Raw genomic sequence first — 18,125 nt, forward strand, 5'->3', positions numbered from 1 at the left:
CTCAATTAACTATATATTTCAGTTGTTTTTAAGGTATTTTTCTAAAGCTGCTGTAAGTCCTCCAGAATCCATTTGGCAAGGGGAGGGACAACTTACACTTTTGAAATGTGCTGCAGATAAATGGCATGTGATGCGGTATTCTTTGGATCATTAACTATTCCTTTGCTTAGATGGACAGATTGGTGGAACATGTCTTGTTATGCTTTGTTCCAATGGATGGATAGGTACAGTATGTTTGTTTACACAGATAGACGGACATGTGACACATGATGTGGTATTATTTGGATTATGAGATGTGTGTTTGCTTATATAAATAGTTGAAAAGGTGGCACATGATGTGGTATGCTTTGGAAAATTAATTGTTTGTCTATATAGATATATACGCATGTGATACACGATGTTGTATGCTTTGGTTTATAAATTGTTTGCTTATGTAAATAGATGGATAGGTAAAACGTGCATGTGGTTTGTTTTTGATTGCGAGATGTTGTTTGCCTTTATAGCTAGATGCACTGATAGATAGATATGGATAGATAGATAGATAGATAGATAGTACTTTATTGATTACTTCAGGAGTAGCGCATGATGTGGTATTATAGTTTTACTTTTTTGAGTTGAATTTATTTTGAACATGAATATACTTAAAATATGATACATCATATAATTTACATATCATTTCTCTTTACATCATTTCCAAAAAGCAGTAGGAAGAAGCAAATTGTATTTAATCCTACTTTTTTTCCATTTGAGAGCACTTACCAACATCGTATGTTCACTTATTTGTTTCTTTGTGTCGTCAAGTCAGTTATGATTAACGTATTTAGATGAGAAATATCTTGTTTTCAACAAAGTTCAAGACATCAAATTTCTTCTTCCTTGTACTTTGTGAAAAGTTGTAGTTTGAACAGCCTCTTAAATTGGATCAATTTAGTAAATTGTTTGACTTCTTTGCTCAATCTTTTCCCCAAATTATTCCACATACTGATATGCTAAAGCAAGGGAGTCCAAGTATTTTGAGTTGGGGCTGACTTGGGCTAAAAAAAAAAGAAAAAAAAAGGCCTGTGGCCAAAAGCTGACAGCATGTAAAGTAACAATATTTATACACACATAATCTGTATATAGCCTACACACAATTGTGTACATATATATTACATACATGAAGTACTTGTACTCATATAGATATTAAATATGTGTAATGTAATTAAATAAGCATCTAAATCAATTTGATATTGAAATCTCTACACTAACTTCAGTTGTTTTTTATTATCTATTACAACTATCACATTTACACTGCTATTTTTACAAGTAGTTTGCGATCGCAATGCTTTTAGTTTGCATAATAATTTAATTCCAAATTGAAAAGGGAAGTTTGCCATAGATGTAAAAATACAGTACAAACTGCAGTAAAGTCATATTTTTTAGGGTAATAACTACGGGTGTGGGAAAAAATCGATTTGAATACGAATTGAATCGTTTACGTTGTGCGATTCAGAATCGATTCTCACTTTTTTTAAATCGATTTTTAATTTTTAATTTTATTTTATTTTATTTTTTATTTTTTTGTTTTTTATCAATCCAACAAACCACTACACAGCAATACCATAACAATGCAATCCTATTTCAAAACCAAACCTGGCCAAGCAACACTCAGAACTGCAATAAACAGAGCAATTGGGAGGACACAAACACGACACAGACCAAACCAAAAGTATTGAAACAACAGTGAATATTATCAACAACAGTTTCAATATTAGTTATAATTTCAGCATAGCAGTGATTAAAAATCCCTCATTGACATTATCATTAGACATCCATAAAAATAAAAAATAAAGTGTCACAGTGGCTTACACTTGCATCGCATCTCATAAGCTTGACAACACACTGTCTCCAATATGTTCACAAAGATTAAATAAGTCATATTTTTGGTTTGTTTAATAGTTAAAACAAATTTACACTATTGCAATCAGTTGATAAAACATTGTCCTTTACAATTATTAAAGCTTTTTTTTTTTTAAATCCACTACTCTGCTTGCATGTCAGCAGACTGGGGTAGATCCTGCTGAAATCCTACAGTATGTATTGAATGAATAGAGAATCGTTTTGAATCGGAAAAATATCGTTTTTGAATCGAGAATCGAATCGAAAAAAATCGATATATTATTGAATCTTGACCCCAAGAATCGATATTGAATCGAAACATGGGACACCCAAAGATTCACAGCCCTAGTAATAACCAATATGTTGTCAATAGGATACGCACGTGCACACACACATAGACACGCATACAGCAATACACAGTTTTTTTTTAACCATTTTGGTCCCAGTATTGATCCTTCGTATTTTCACTTAGCTTCACGTATTGCTTTCTGTTGGTTAAGTAGCCTCTTATCCAGTTAAATACCAACCCTCAGATGCCATACTGTTTTAATTTATTAATTAAGTTTCATCCATCCAACCAACTTGTACCGCTTTTTGGGATTATGATTAATTGTGTCAAAAGTTTTGTTAGAGTAAATTACCAATGCAATAAATAGTACACATTGTATTGTAATGCCATCTATGTTAAAGTATTAGCTCGGAATTCATATTGGTTCTCCGCGAACATTCCACTTTTTTGTGAATGAACAGTTTTTCCTAGATTTTAGAAAATTGTGGCAGTAAGGAAAAAGGTCCTTAATTTTTAAACTGGTGTTTGTCAACAACCTTGTAAATCGGTAAAACTTTTGCTATTTTTATTTTATTTGGAAATGTACCCATTGGAAATAATAGGTTGCTGTTATAGGATAGAGGTTCAGAAATGTCTCCTAAAACTTGTTTTGTCGTTTCCATATCTATTCTGTGACAGTCAGTTGAAGTCTTGGATTTACATTTCTGTACAATTTGGATTCTTTTTTCTTTTGTCACATTCTTTGGAAACATTGAGTTGGGATTTCTGTCTATGGTCTCATTCAAATCCTTAACTGACCCATCATTAGCATTTGGAATTTTTTGTTCCGGATTTGTTCCAATATTTACGAAGTAGTTAATAAATCACTCAACTACTTTGTTCATACAGCCAAATGTTATATTTGCATCTAGAAAATATTTAGGGTAATCTTTTTTAGCACCATTCTTTGGATTATGAGATGTCCGTTTGTTTATATAAATAAAAGAATATAGGTGGCACATAATGGGGTATATGCTTTGGATTATAAATAGTTTGTTCCGAGAGGGACAAGCAGTAGAAAATGTGTGGGTGGATGGATGGTAAAAGGACAGTGTGGCGCAGTTAGGAGAGGGGCCGTGCCATCAACCTGATGGTTCCTGGTTCGATCCCCAGCTTCTACCAACCTAGTCACGTCCATTGTGTCCTTGAGCAAGACACTTCACCCTTGCTCCAGATGGGCCGTGGTTAGCGCCTTGCATGGCAGCTCCCACCATCAGTGTGTGAATGTGTGTGTGTCTGAATGGGTGAATGTGGAAATGCTGTTAAAGCGCTGTACAAGTATATAACCCATGGATGGATGGGTGGATGTTTGCCTATATAAATTGATGGGCATGCGATACATGATGTGATATGCTTTGAATTATGAAATGTTTGTTTGCTTAAATGAACACTCTAAGAAATAAAACGTTGTATATAATTGATTAAGTTAATTCAAGTTAATTTAAGTTAAGGCAATCTTTTCCACACAACTCAATTAAGTGTAACATAACATGGTTGTTATCTGTAATCTCTATGGTCACATATATCAGAAGTGAAATTGTTATGTAAAGGCTACAACTTTGTGTAGTTGCCACTATTTAACAGCATTAATTAGAACGTAATCACACTTTGTTCATTTTATTGACAGAATTACTTTGGTTTTAATAAACAATATTAATTTGGATTTAAGTGTACCATTTATAGTTATTTTAACTTAAATGATTTGGGTAATTATGATTTAATTTATAGCAATATTTATATGTTACATGTTTAGGTGTTAAGAGGTTCTTGAGTTGTCACCCGATCTCTGTATTTAAGTGTTGGACATTTCCTGGGGCTCTCTGAAAGGTCTAACACTTAACTACAGAGTTCAGATGACAACTCATGAACCTTTTTACTCTTGTTTACACACAAACATTAACATTTATGTAACACTCAAGAACCTTACCCTACAATGGAAACCTCTTGTACACCAGAGCTTACACAAAAAGTGTAAATACATACAAATTGTGTTGCATTCACAACTTTGTTTGTGAAAGCTTTTAACAGGGAACACTATCCATCCATCCATCCATTTCCTAACGCTTGTCCCTTTTTTGGGGTCCCAGGGGTGCTGGACCATACTGCAATATTAAAGTGCATAGAACAAATACCACATCATGTGCCTCCGACAGTGTGTTTGTTATATGAATAGATGCATGGTCTGCACATAATGGGGTATGCTTTGGTTTATGAGATGTTTGTTTGCTTATAGAAATACTTGGACATGTGACACATGGTGTGGTCTGCTATGGATCTTGAGGATTATGAATTGTTTGTTTGCCTACATAAATGAAAGGACATGTTGTAACATGTGTTTGCCTATATAACTACATAAAAAGCTGCCACATGATGTGGTATTATTTGAATTATGACCTTTGTTTGCTTATAGATGAACATGTGATACGTGATGTGATATGCTTTGGATTATGATATGTTTATTTGCTAAAATGGATAGGTGGCACATAATGTGGTATGCTTTGGATTATGAGATGTGTGTTTGTTTACATAAAAAGAGAGATAGGTGGCACATGATGTGATATGCTATGGATTATGAAATGTGTGTTTCTTTATATAAATAGATGGGCGTGTGACACATGATGTGGTATGCTTAGGGAGGATTATGAATTATGTGCCTATATAAATTGATGGACATGTGAGACATGGAGTGAAATTCTTTAGATTTGCTTACATACATAGATGGACATGTGACACATGATGTGGTATGCTTTAGATAAATTATTCTCAAACTGTGGTACACGGGCTCCATCTAGTGGCACGCCAAAGAATCGCTTGACTAAAGTACTGTGTTAAATTGTCCTATAGCTGGTATTCCGACAAGTGTTTTCTTCCTGGAAGTGAAAACCTGTTGTGGTCGACCAAGCTAAGATTGCTGTAGCAGCAAGCAGCGCGCAAACTATCTGAGTAGAAAAGAAGCTTGAATCTTCCTGCTAAAAGAGCAAAACATTTAACTGTGCAATGGTATACGTCCCTATACTTTATCAAACACAATTTGTCAAGTATAGCAAGGATTATGTCAGTCGCATTTGCAGACATGTCAAACGATTGTGCTCCAGATGCCATTCTACACAACAAAACAGATGAAAGCTTAGAAAAGCATGGAGGTTTGCAACTTCTTTGGGAGTGGCTGTATCAAGGAAATTGGTATCAAGACTCTCCCGAATAATTTTGCATTGTTTTTGCTCGGGTAAGGTTGCATTATATGATTTAACATGGCGTCTAAGACGCCATGTTTGTTGCTATTGCATGCGCCGTTTATGACAAACATGCTTTTCCCCGTCTTTATCAAAATATAACTATAGATGTCAAGATTGTGGATATGCTGAACACTTCATTTATGATTGCTGCCTTTGATTAAAGCTGAACTCTTATTTAGACACGCCAAGTTGGTGCTTTTCGAAACAGTCGCGCAAACGTGTTTAAAAATACAAAAATTATTAAAATAATACTTAAATGGGAAATAATAACTGTTAAAAGTATAGCAAACAAACCTTTAATAAAGTGATCACTGCAAACCCATGCATTCTTTGACACTGTTCCCTTGGTGTGTCCTACTTTTCTTGTCTTCGTTCCCACAAATAATGCTCTTTTTGGTTACCTCTTGAGAAACTCTGAAGAAACGTTTATCCTTTATGCAATCTGAACGGTTCGTACAGCCAAAAACAACACAAGAATAGGGCATTATTTGTTTGAGAAAGGCTAAATGACGCCTCGTACCCATTGAAAACAGAGCTAGCTTGACCACCACGCGCATTTATTGGGTGGGACGTGAGCCGGACGTGACGTCGGTAACATATTAACAATATTCAAACAAAGTGTTACTGTTCAAACCGTGTGTAATGTTACAGTGGCCAGAAATATTGAATATACTCCATCCATCCATTACCTACCGCTTGTCCCCTTCGGGGTTGCGGGGGTATGTTAATGTTGGTCATTATGGTGGTACTGGAGAAGTGTTTTCTAAAGTGGTACTTAGTGAAAAGAGTTTGAGAAGCACTGCTATGAGATGTTTTTTTTTTTTTTAAATGGATAGGTGACACATGATGTGGTATGTCTTGGATTATGTGGCATTAAACAGGCCCTGAGTGAGCACAATGTGTCAGTCATGTCCTCATGTGTCACGTATTTTTATTTTTCGGACGATAATGTGCAATAATGTTGGCCTGTGCAATATATCCCAAATGGCCTCTTAAAAAGTGCAATAATACTGGACTGTGAAACAAAATAATGTGCAATAACCTATCACCTTACACATCTGTCTCTTTATATGTGTGTATATATATATATATATATATATATATGTGTGTGTGTGTGTGTGTACATATTTGTAAATGTGTACATGTATGTATGTATATATGTGTACATGTATGTGTGTAAGTGTACAAACCCCGTTTCCATATGAGTTGAGAAATTGTGTTAGATGTAAATATAAACGGAATACAATGATTTTCAAATCCTTTTCAACCCATATTCAATCGAAAGTACTACAATGACAAGATATTTGATGTTCAAACTCATAAACTTTTTTTTTTTTGCAAATAATAATTAACTTAGAATTGCATGGCTGCAACACATACCAAAGTAGTTGGGAAAGGGCATGTTCACCACTGTGTTACATCACATTTTCTTTTAACAACACTCAATAAACGTTTGGGAACTGAGGAAACTAATTGTTAAAGCTTTGAATGTGGAATTCTTTACCATTCTTGCTTGATGTACAGCTTAAGTTTTTCAAGAGTCCGGGGTCTTGTTGTCGTTTTTTACGCTTCATAATGCGCCACACATTTTGGATGGGAGACATGTCTGGACTGCAGGCGGGCCAGGAAAGTACCTGCACTCTTTTACTAAGAAGCCACGCTGTCGTAACACGTGGCTAGGCATTGTTTTGCTGAAATAAGCAGTGGCGTCCATGATAACATTGCTTGGATGACAACATGTGTTGCTCCCAAACCTGTATGGACCATTCAGCATTAATGGTGCCTTCACAGATGTGTAAGTTACCCATGCCTTGGGCACTAATGCACCCCCATACCATCACAGATGCTGACTTTTGAACTTTGCGCCTATAACAATCCGGATGGTTATTTTACTCTATGTTCCGGAGGACACCACGTCCACAGTTTCCAAATATAATTTGCAATTGTGGACTCGTCAGACCACAGAACACTTTTCCACTTTGCATCAGTCCATTTTAGATGAGCTCGGGCCCAGAGAAGCCGGCGGCATTCCTGTGTGTTGTTGATAAATGGCTTTCGCTTTGATTAGTAGAGTTTTAACTTGCACTTACAGATGTAGCGACCAACTGTAGTTACTGACAGTGGTTTTCTGAAGTGTTCCTGAGCCCATGTGGTGATATCCTTTACACACTGATGTCGGTTTTTGATGCAGTATCGCCTGAGGGATCAAAGGTCCGTAATATCATCGCTTCCGTGCAGTGATTTCTCCAGATTTTCTGAACCTTTTGATGACTTTACGGACCGTAGATGGTAAAGTCCCTAAATTCCTTGCAATAGCTCGTTGAGAAATGTTGTTCTAAAACTGTTCAACAATTTGCTTACAAATTGGTGACGCTCGCCCCATCCTTGTTTGTGAATTACTTAGCATTTCATGTAAACTGTTTTTATACCCAATCATGTCACCCACCGGTTCCCAATTAGCCTGCACACCTGTGGGATGTTCCAAATAAGTTTTTGATGAGCATTCCTCAACTTTATCAGTATTTATTGCCACCTTTCCCAACTTCTTTGTCACGTGTTGCTGGCATCAAATTCTAAAGTTAATGATTATTTGCACACAAAAAAATGTTTATCAGTTTGAACATCAAATATGTTGTCTTTGTAGCATATTCAACTAAATATGGGTTGAAAAGGATTTGCAAATAATTGTATTCTGTTTATATTTACATGTAACACAATTTCCCAACTCATATGGAAACGGGGTTTGTATATGTTCATATGTAATTTATATATATGTATGCGTATATATGTATATATACATATGTATATGTATGTCTATATATACATGTGTAGAAATATGTGTGTGTGTGTGTGTGTACATATATTTATGTATGTGTATATGCATATGTATGGATATATGCATGTGTGTGGATGTATAGATATATATGGATGTATATCTTCTTTTTTATCTTTTTTACTATTTATATTACTATATTGGCTTCATGGTGGAAGAGGGGTTAGTGCGTCTGCCTCACAATACGAAGGTCCAGAGTAGTCCTGGGTTCAATCCCGGGCTCGGGATCTTTATGTGTGGAGTTTGCATGTCCTCCTCGTGAATGTGGGGGTTCCCTCCAGGTACTCCGGCTTCCTCCCACCTCCAAAGACATGCACCTGGGGATAGGTTGATTGGCAACACTAAATTGGCCCTAGTCTGTGAATGTGAGTGTGAATGTTGTCTGTCTATATGTGTTGGCCCTGCAATGAGGTGGCGACTTGCCCAGGGTGTACTCCGCCTTCCACCAGATTGTAGCTGAGATAGGCGCCAGCGACCCCAAAAGGGAATAAGCGGTAGAAAATGGATGGAAATGGGTGGGATATTACTATATTATTGTGTATGCACGTTAGGGATCTGCTCCAATTTCGTTTTTCTTTGAACCTCTTTACTATAATTTTGACAATAAAACTATATTCTATTATATTCTATGAGATATCTATGCTATAGATACATATCTGCTTACTGGTCAGCTATCTTGATGAACTTCTTGATTAGCTGTACTCTTTGGCAGAGCGCTGTGCACAGCAGCACCTCAGTCATCACCCACAGCTGAATCTCATTGCAGCGCTGCAGCAGCAGCTCTAGCGCCGCCGTGTGGCTGCCGCTGTTATGACGTCTGAACGTGAAGTAGATCAGCTCTTGCTGTAAAAAAAAAAAAAGAGAACACAGTTCCTGAGTTAACAGTCCCTGTTATTTAGACTGAGAGAAACAGTCCTAAAAGTATATTAAGTAGTGGTACAAACCTCATGTATTGAGTCAAAGATGGCCCAGTCCATGTTGCTGAGTGCTACAGCCACGTCCCAAGTGTTTAAACTAAGCATGCGAGCAGTTCTCTGTTGCAGTTTGGAGTTTTCTGATAATGGATTCTGAGGATGGATAGAAATAAACAGAAAAATGCCATTGATCCCTGACTTCAAGACAATGAAACACCTTTAGACTTGTCCGGGGTGTACCCCACCTTCCGCCCGATTGTAGCTGAGATAGGCGCCAGCGCACCCCGCGACCCCCAAAGGGAATAAGCGTTAGAAAATGGATGGATGGATGGATAGAATGAACATAAAGTCTAGTCAGTAACCTTTGATCTCCCAATTCTCTACAATGTTGTACAAAGTCTTTCGAGTAAAGGGAAGCGAATTTTATATATATATATATATATATATATATATATATATATGTGTGTGTGTGTGTGTGTGTGTGTGTGTGTGTGTGTGTGTGTGTGTGTGGAGCAGGGGTTAGTGCGTCTGCCTCACAATACGCAGGTCCTGAGTTGTCCTGGGTTCTGTGTGGAGTTTGCATGTCCTCCCCGTGACTGGGTGTGTTCCCTCCAGGTACTCCTGCTTCCTCCCACCTCCAAAAACATGCACCTGGGGATAGGTTGATTGGCAACACTAAATTGGCCCTAGTGTGTGAATGTGAGTTTGAATGTTGTCTGTTTATATGTGTTGGCCGGGGTGTACCCCGCCTTCCGCCCGATTGTAGCTGAGATAGGCACCAGCGCCCCTTTCGACCCCAAAGGGAATAAGCGGTAGAAAATGGATGGATGGATGTATAGATGTGTGTGTGTGTATATATGTATATATATATGTGTGTGTGTATATATGTATATATATATATATATATATATATATATATATATATATATATATATGTATATATGCGGGTTTGTATATATGTATATATATATGTGTGTGTATATTTATATATATATGTATATATGTGGGTGTGTAAATATATATGTATATATATATATACATATAAGTATATATATATATATAAGTATATATATATATACATATAAGTATATATAAATATATATATATATACATATAAGTATATATATATATATATATATATATATATATATATATATATATATATATATATATATATGTGTATATGTCTTGATTGGATTATCCAGAGAATAGTGCTCGATACCGTGGTAGAGTGCAATATGTAGGTGTGGGAAAAATCACAAGACTACTTCATCTCTACAGAACTGTTTCATGAGGGGTTCCCTCAATCATCTCCAGATGATTGAGGGAACCCCTCATGAAACAGTTCTGTAGAGATGAAGTAGTCTTGTGATTTTTCCCACACCTACATATATATGTATATATATATATATATATATATATATATATATAAATATAAGTATATATATATATATATATATATATATATATATATATATATATATATATATATATATATACATATAAGTATATATAGCGCTTTTCTTCAGTGACACCAAGCGCTTTACATAGCGAAACCCAAGTTACATTTAAACCAGTTTAGGTGGCACTGGGAGCAAGTGGGTCAAATATATTGCCTAAGGACACAATTGTAGTGATGGTGGAAGCAGGGATCAAACATGGAACCCTCAAGTTGCTGGCACGGCTACTCTACCAACCGAGCTACGCCGGAGTGCAGGAAGTTGTTATTGCTGCATAACTCTGAATAGTTTACTATATTTATGTTATGGCCAGATGTCGCAATACTTTTGTCCATATGTATGTTTATTGAGTTGCTAGTGATCTTCCTACCATGATTTCACCCAGGTCCTTCCTGCAAACATGCAGTCGTCCCACTGGCCGAAGTAATGCTGCGAATACTCTGTCTTGAGGCTGCAGCAGCAGTCTGCCTGCAGGTGAAAAAATGTATGAAATATCACAAAGGCCAGCCATCAGTGCAAATCTGTCAAGGAGCATGAAAGAGATTAGATTCAATATGGGAGCCACTCACATTACTGATGGAATAGTGCACTGCGTTCCCATTATTTTGTATCATCATCCCACTGGGGGACAGGATTTTCATGTGACCACCCCCCCACCCCACCCCACCCCATGAATTGAATTACTGTTGAGAACTAGATCATGTTTGTTTATTTATCTGTACAACACACTTTATAATTTACATTTTATAGAGGTCAATAAGATGTTGCAAATGGTAGTAGAATGGCAAAAACACACCAGTCTTTCCTCATTTACTACCGTAGTTACAGTAAATCTAAATCTGTCTTTTTTCTTCTGGTTATCATCACTTGTTTTCATTGCCTCTGAGGATGAATATACATTTTTTTCTTTTCATCCGTGTCCGTTAGCTCTGTGCACATGGATTCCTGGTTATGTACTACTTCTACTGGGTAGAACAGGTAGCCTGTTTATTAGCAGCCACCTACCTGCAAACCCATGTATTCAGGCCAGTGTATTGTTCTAACATAAGTGTAGACACAAATAATAAAAATCTCCTTTGCTGACACCTCACCGTGACCGCCCGCCGGGGGTCCCCACCCTCTATTTGTGAAACACTGGAGTAGTAAATGCTTATTTTAACTGTCATAGTTTGAATTTTAAACAAAAAAATGAGATCCAATACAATATCTGTATATGACAGACAGTGTGAACTGTATACTATATATTCGTAAGTGTTTATATTGTAATTGTTCCAGTTTATAATGTTGTAGATCTGCATTGGCTGACACTGACAGCTGTTGCTAATATTTTCGTTGTTTAGCTAAAGGAGAGGAGCGAAATACTACAAACATTGAATGCAGGTTGTCACTGTTAATGACTAGCAGTGCCGTCGTATATAGGGGGGAAGGTGATGACAATTCCAAGTTGCTCGGGCCCACGCATAGACCCCTGTAGCCTCTTTGACAAAATGATTATTTATACACTTAACTAATATATATTTAGACATGAATCCGAAAAATAAACAAAGCCACAAGTCTTACAATATTCTAATTTAAATTATTCAATAACCCCTTGGCCCCTTCCTAAAAATGGTTAGGTCCACACCTACAGTATGTTTCCTCTAAGGCAGGGGTCCCCAACCTTTTTTGCACCGGGGACCGGTTTAATGTAGGCATTATTTTCTCAGACCGGCCTTCCACGTGTGCCAGATAAGTATAGCAAATACGTGCATGAAAAATAAATGCATAAAAAAATTCATAACGTTGAATTACTGGGATCACCTGGCTTTTTCCCTTTGCAAAAAAGCTCTCCATAGACTTTTATTTATTTATTTATTTATTTTTTATACTCATTTTTGATTGTGGTAGTAGTTTTTTTTTTTGGTTTAGTATCTCATGGGTTATAGGTGTGATACATCGCATTCAAAGACAAGAGCATGAATCTACAAATACTTGCCATTAAGTCCAGTAGATTTCTCTGAATTTCTATTTCCATTGTAAATAGTTATGTATTCATATTGTGTGCAATATTTCATACGTTGATATACTGTTATCTTTTTTTGGTCCAAATTTCCATGTGTATATACATCCGTTATCGCTAACTGCTTGTGTATTAGGACTATGTGCAATAATACAAACACTTTAAATTACTAGGCCAAGGGACGTGTATTTATTTCCTTCAGCCTGAGAATTATATGCAACAACTTAGCACATTTCCATCTGCCTTATGCACTTTAATTACTATGGTCACTTTGTTCCTGACCTGCCCTGATCTTAGGTCATCAACCTGCAGATGGAACCGAGCTTTTGGCTACAATTTGGCACCTTTACATTTTATATGTTTAATAATGTGCATTGTCCCATGTAACAAATATAGCAAATGGCGACTTCCTATCAGGAGTTTTTATAATACATCTATGCTTATTGGTGTGTCTGGTGGGACTGGCGAAAGTTAAGTAGGAGAAAATGCAGTTTGCATGTTCTCCCCGTGAATGCGTGGGTTCCCTCCGGGTGCTCCGCCTTCCTCCCACTTCCAAACACATGCACCTGGGAATAGTTTGATTGGCAACACTAAATTGGCCCTAGTGTGTGAATGTGAGTGTGAATGTTGTCTGTCTATCTGTGTTGGCCCTGCGATGAGGTGGCGAGTTGTCCAGGGTGTACCCCGCCTACTGCCTGATTGTAGCAGACATAGGCGCCAGTGTTTACCTCCAGGATAGGTGACAGCCACCAGCACTAGTTCCCCCTGGGAGACGTCCATCCTCTCTGCCACCATCTGCAGCAGCTCCTGAGCCACAACCCCAGGATGGGCCATCAAACTCAGGTAAGAGTCCATTGTGATGTACACATGACACGACACTGCAATACAGATAGAACAATACTTATATAGTTTCTTCACAGTGCAGTTCCACCATACTACAAACTACAACTACCATAATAAACCATATTTTAATTCACTTTTGTAATCCATTCCTTCTAATCTCAAGCAGTCAGAATATTTATTTGGTCATCATGCTTGTTTGGACTTCCATAATTAAAAAAACATGCATTTCAGGTTAATTGTAGACTGTAAACTGTCATTATTTTACTTCACATGTTAAAAAAAAGGAATTTGCATGCAGCGTGTAGTAATAAAAAAAAACGTTTTTAACTTTATTTATGTAGCAATTTTCATATACAGGTAAGTGGCTAATACAAAGTGCTGTACACAAAAAAGTAGCAGCTCTTTTGACAATAACAAAATAAAACATGGCATAGCACCCAGGATTGAGGATAAACCCTAGTTTTGCGGCATCCACACTGGAGAATAACTAAATGTATGCCATCTAAAAATAGTATATGAAACATGATGAAATATATGTAGAAATCAAATATAAATAATCTAAATTATTATAATAAGTTAATCAAACATAACATTGAGAGAATAGTAGTAATTATAGCAATAAATAAGATTCAACATAACTTACTTATTCAGTTTCTAAATTGATTTATCATTTTCAAAAATATATTTTGTTATTTTTAATCATTTTTAAAAAGACGTTTTCAGGCCATCTCCATGCTTTCTTTGTGCGGGTATACGTCCGCAACCAAAAGGAGGTTTTGGAACCTTAAACCTGTTTCGAGAAAGCTTTGTTATAATTGTTATACCAAAAAATACATTGCAAGATTTGGTTTGTATCGAGAATCGTGCTACATCGGAAAGTGTCTCTGAATCGAATCGGAATTGTATCAAATCGTGAAGTGCCCAAAGATTCCCACCTCTAATTAATGCATTCCTGTGTTAGCCCCGTTTTCCAGATCTTCAACAAACATAAATAGATTCTTTTTTGGTCCATGTACCAACCCTCTACCAACTTTAGGTGGAACTATACATTTAGATTTTTGTGTAATCTCAATATTATATGTCCCATTTATTGTTTTACTGTGTTTCAATCAAAAATGTATTTTTATTGCAATTGGTATAACACCAATACAGCCCAAGGCAAGACTTTATTTTGTAGTTATTAAAAAAAAAAGAAGCCAAGTCTTTAAGTACAGTATATACGACCCGATATGTTAATCAGTCAAAAGTACATTTCCTTGCAAATTATTAAATTAATATTAATAAAAAGTCAAAGCAAGAACATTAACAATTTTGAATTTGGCCTACTGTACTATACATCCAAACATACAATGACGTATAATGTTTAGGAATTACAGAGCTTTGTCAAAGCAAGTTCCCTTCTGGTTTCAAATGAAATCTACAATTTTCCACTGGTTTTCCTCACTTGCTTTCCAGGAACTGCCTGCTGTCTGTCTTCTGTTTTTAACCTAGCAGTTGTCATCAACTAATTTAGCACTTCCCTCAAATGTTTCTCATCAGTACACCACGCTGCTGCCGTTTGCATTGTTTTCTAGGGGCCCTATCACAACCCAGAAATGTGCATATCAAACTATGAAAAATTCCTATTGTGCTACTGCTGAGGATATATCTCATTCGAACATGTTTAGGAACAACATATGACGTGAGGAATTTGTGCATTTTTTTAAGTCTCACCTTCCTTGGTCTCTCTGTTGTGCGTGGCCCTGGACAGAAGGCCGCTCTCTTTCAGGCTCAATTGGTGGAAAAGTGCTTTGCTCTGGAAAAAGGGAAATGCGTGAATTTGGGGAACGGAACAATGTGGAACAAGGCAGGAAACGTACAGACGAGATCTTCCAACATCCAAAAGAGTAAGTACACAATATGCAGGATGGCCTGTTATTACATAATACAAATAAACACTCACCTTTCTTTGAGGGGAATATTCCACCTCCATTCTGAAAGAAACAAAGAATACATTAAACAATAAAGCACCAACATAGGCCCAACCCAAACATGTTTTATTATCTCGCCCTTTAAAATGGATCTTGTGATCTTTTTCTTCAATTTGCATAAATACATATCCCACGCGGTCTATAATCAAAGTTAAGTGTATGTGCTGGCTTCACTTCATTATTTAAACTCAATGTCAGGGAGGTGAGAGTAGATTGGTTTCTGGATGTTTTTTAGACCTTTCACTGTGATCTGTTTATTTATTCACAATATATTCTCCTCGGTTTGGTCTGATGGAAAGCTATGATGGATAGCCCCTGTGTCTATTTGGCTGCTTTGCATTACAATGGGTGTGTTGGCACAAAGCCTGCCCTAAGGGACCCCACTTGCTTGGCAGTAGCCGTCCTGGGCTCATAAAAATATATTGCAATGTATTTCAGTTTCTACCAGAGAAGCAACGCAATCTAGTTGTTAAGCTCTTTGAAACAAACGGCAGGCTTTCTTTTTGCATTGAAGCTAGATTGAGTCACTCTGCACTCCCGCTGTTGCACAAAGCAGCCCAATCTTGTTCTCCCAATGGGCATCATTGTACAAAAAAGGCCATAAATAGTGTAGTATGTCACTTAGTAACACCCACACAAAGTGTACGGCTTTATAGAAGCACCATCAGGCCGGATCATTTGCACTGGCTCCTAATGGGCAGCAGGTCAAAAGCTCCCCAGAGAGACTCTGATTGGAGGCTGGGGTCCACAGGGAGGGGAGGAGGGGTGCAGTCACACATGGTGATGTGTCTGACTCCTGTAGGACCATCACTGTTGGCGTGTCAGTGAATAGGATTATCTAAAACTAATCTACACTAAACATGCTCAAGGCTGGTCATAATTTAAGGACCGACCTTTAAATTTTTGGTGTAGATTTATTCACATTATGAGATATATCTTTAAGTTCCCCCTTAATAATGCAGGAAATTTTGGTGCATGCAATAGTAGTTGGCTATCCATAAAATGGACAATTTCCACAAATCCAGCTCTTATTTCAATTTAGATATGTATTCTTTTTTTATGCCGTAAATAACTTAAATAAAGGCACATCAGCCTCGCTTTCACAATAGCAATAAACTAAATAGTACCTATTAATAATGCATACATACATAATGTGGTATACATTTAGAGCTACTTTAACACAATAAATATGGTCAGGCCATCAAAATAGAACATGACAATTAAAACACACAAAAATATATTGCAGGAAATAGGTACACAATGCAGTATATAACAGGGTGTACGTGCACATGTATCCACAATAATACCCTGTGTTTATTTGACCAGCAAATAATCATTTGATGAATGTGCAGCTTGTTCCTCGCGCATTTTCATGCAGAGAAATGAGATGATGCGATGAGCCACAGACTACATTGAAGGTGAGCTTGGTTATTATCTTGCAAGGGCAGAATGTGCCATAGTGTGACTAATAAAATTGCTTTCTTGCTTCAGTAACCTGGACTAGTTCCCCAGTCTAATGTGGCAACATTAAAAAGCTTTATCTTCCCCCCAATAAAAACCAAACTATCAAAAAAAAAAAAATTGCTAAACCGTTTCTAAAATGTCCTACTTTTGCTCCGTTTACTGTCCAAGTGTAGACTACAATACCGCAGACTTTTATATGTACAGGTTCGCCCTTTTTGTCAAGATACACAAACATAGGCCACTTCTTTACTACTGTATTTCAGCATTAAAATCTCCCTGACTTTTATATTTCATGCACAAAAGCCTCTGAACCCCGTGAAAGGACTTATTGATGAGATTTAAAAAGCTCCAAACAGAGAAGAAGCTCTTCCTTTGTGTGGTAAAAGGACACGCTACTTCCAGTCGGAGCTGCAACACCTCCTACTTAGTCAGAAATTATGATTTTGTTTTTACAGATCTTCAGTACGTATTTATGGGTAGTCATTTGTCATTAATTCCTTTTTAATACTCACTGTCGGCGATGCAACTGGTAGAGCTTCTGCAACCCTTTCACGTCACCCTCCAAGACAGGGTGCTCATAAAGGTCATCCAGCATGTAGCGGTACAAAGTCTGGAAGGAAACGTCTATTTTTATTACGCCCTGTTACATGCCCACGCCCTTTTTTTTGTACATTTGTCCTCTACCTTCATGAACAGTTTTACATGCTCGTCCTCTCTCAGGAAGCCCCTGCAGAGCAGCATCCACTGGGATACCAAGTGCATTACTTTCTGTTTCCTCTCCAGAGCCTCCATGGCTTGCTCCTTCACTCTGCATCGCTTGCAGCAATAAGTGGAGTTGAGTTAAGGCATCAACACAGCCTGAATTCAAATGTACAGTGTGTAAGTCTGACTTAAGGCTTGCTGGCTAGGATGGCAGGGCAATGATAGGGAAAGTTTCTGAAGGATATTGTCCCAGAAGAGCTTGGCACAAATCGCTGGTTGACATGAACACTGGATAGGTCAGCAGAAAGTCGTCCAGAAGTGTGTCTGTAAACACAACACAGACATATTCTTGCAGTTGGAACTCCAAAGGTAAACAACCATATCATGTTACCTAAATAATTTATCTTTTGTGACGTCACCATAGAAGGGTACCAGAGATGGAAAGAAAACAAGTGTGATGATGACCACTGAATCAGACATAAAATGGTCTGGCTCCTC

At 37.1% G+C, this 18,125-nt stretch overlaps 1 protein-coding gene across 4 annotated transcripts in view; it reads right to left on the reverse strand.

The window, feature by feature from the left end:
- Window positions 1-18,125, reverse strand: part of LOC133562077 (rap guanine nucleotide exchange factor 5-like) — a 45,073-nt gene that overhangs the window by 2,816 nt on the left and 24,132 nt on the right. For all 4 annotated transcript variants that reach the window (XM_061915915.1, XM_061915916.1, XM_061915918.1 and 1 more), the window contains 9 exons: window positions 17,873-17,951; window positions 17,610-17,754; window positions 17,438-17,535; window positions 15,434-15,464; window positions 15,205-15,286; window positions 13,377-13,526; window positions 11,020-11,117; window positions 9,220-9,342; window positions 8,940-9,118 (listed from right to left, as the gene is read on the reverse strand). In XM_061915915.1, the coding sequence (XP_061771899.1) occupies window positions 8,940-9,118; window positions 9,220-9,342; window positions 11,020-11,117; window positions 13,377-13,526; window positions 15,205-15,286; window positions 15,434-15,464; window positions 17,438-17,535; window positions 17,610-17,754; window positions 17,873-17,951 (985 nt within the window). The remainder of the gene's footprint in view (window positions 1-8,939; window positions 9,119-9,219; window positions 9,343-11,019; window positions 11,118-13,376; window positions 13,527-15,204; window positions 15,287-15,433; window positions 15,465-17,437; window positions 17,536-17,609; window positions 17,755-17,872; window positions 17,952-18,125) is intronic.

Source organism: Nerophis ophidion, linkage group LG11 (genome assembly GCF_033978795.1).
Source record: "Nerophis ophidion isolate RoL-2023_Sa linkage group LG11, RoL_Noph_v1.0, whole genome shotgun sequence".
Lineage (NCBI taxonomy): Eukaryota > Metazoa > Chordata > Actinopteri > Syngnathiformes > Syngnathidae > Nerophis > Nerophis ophidion.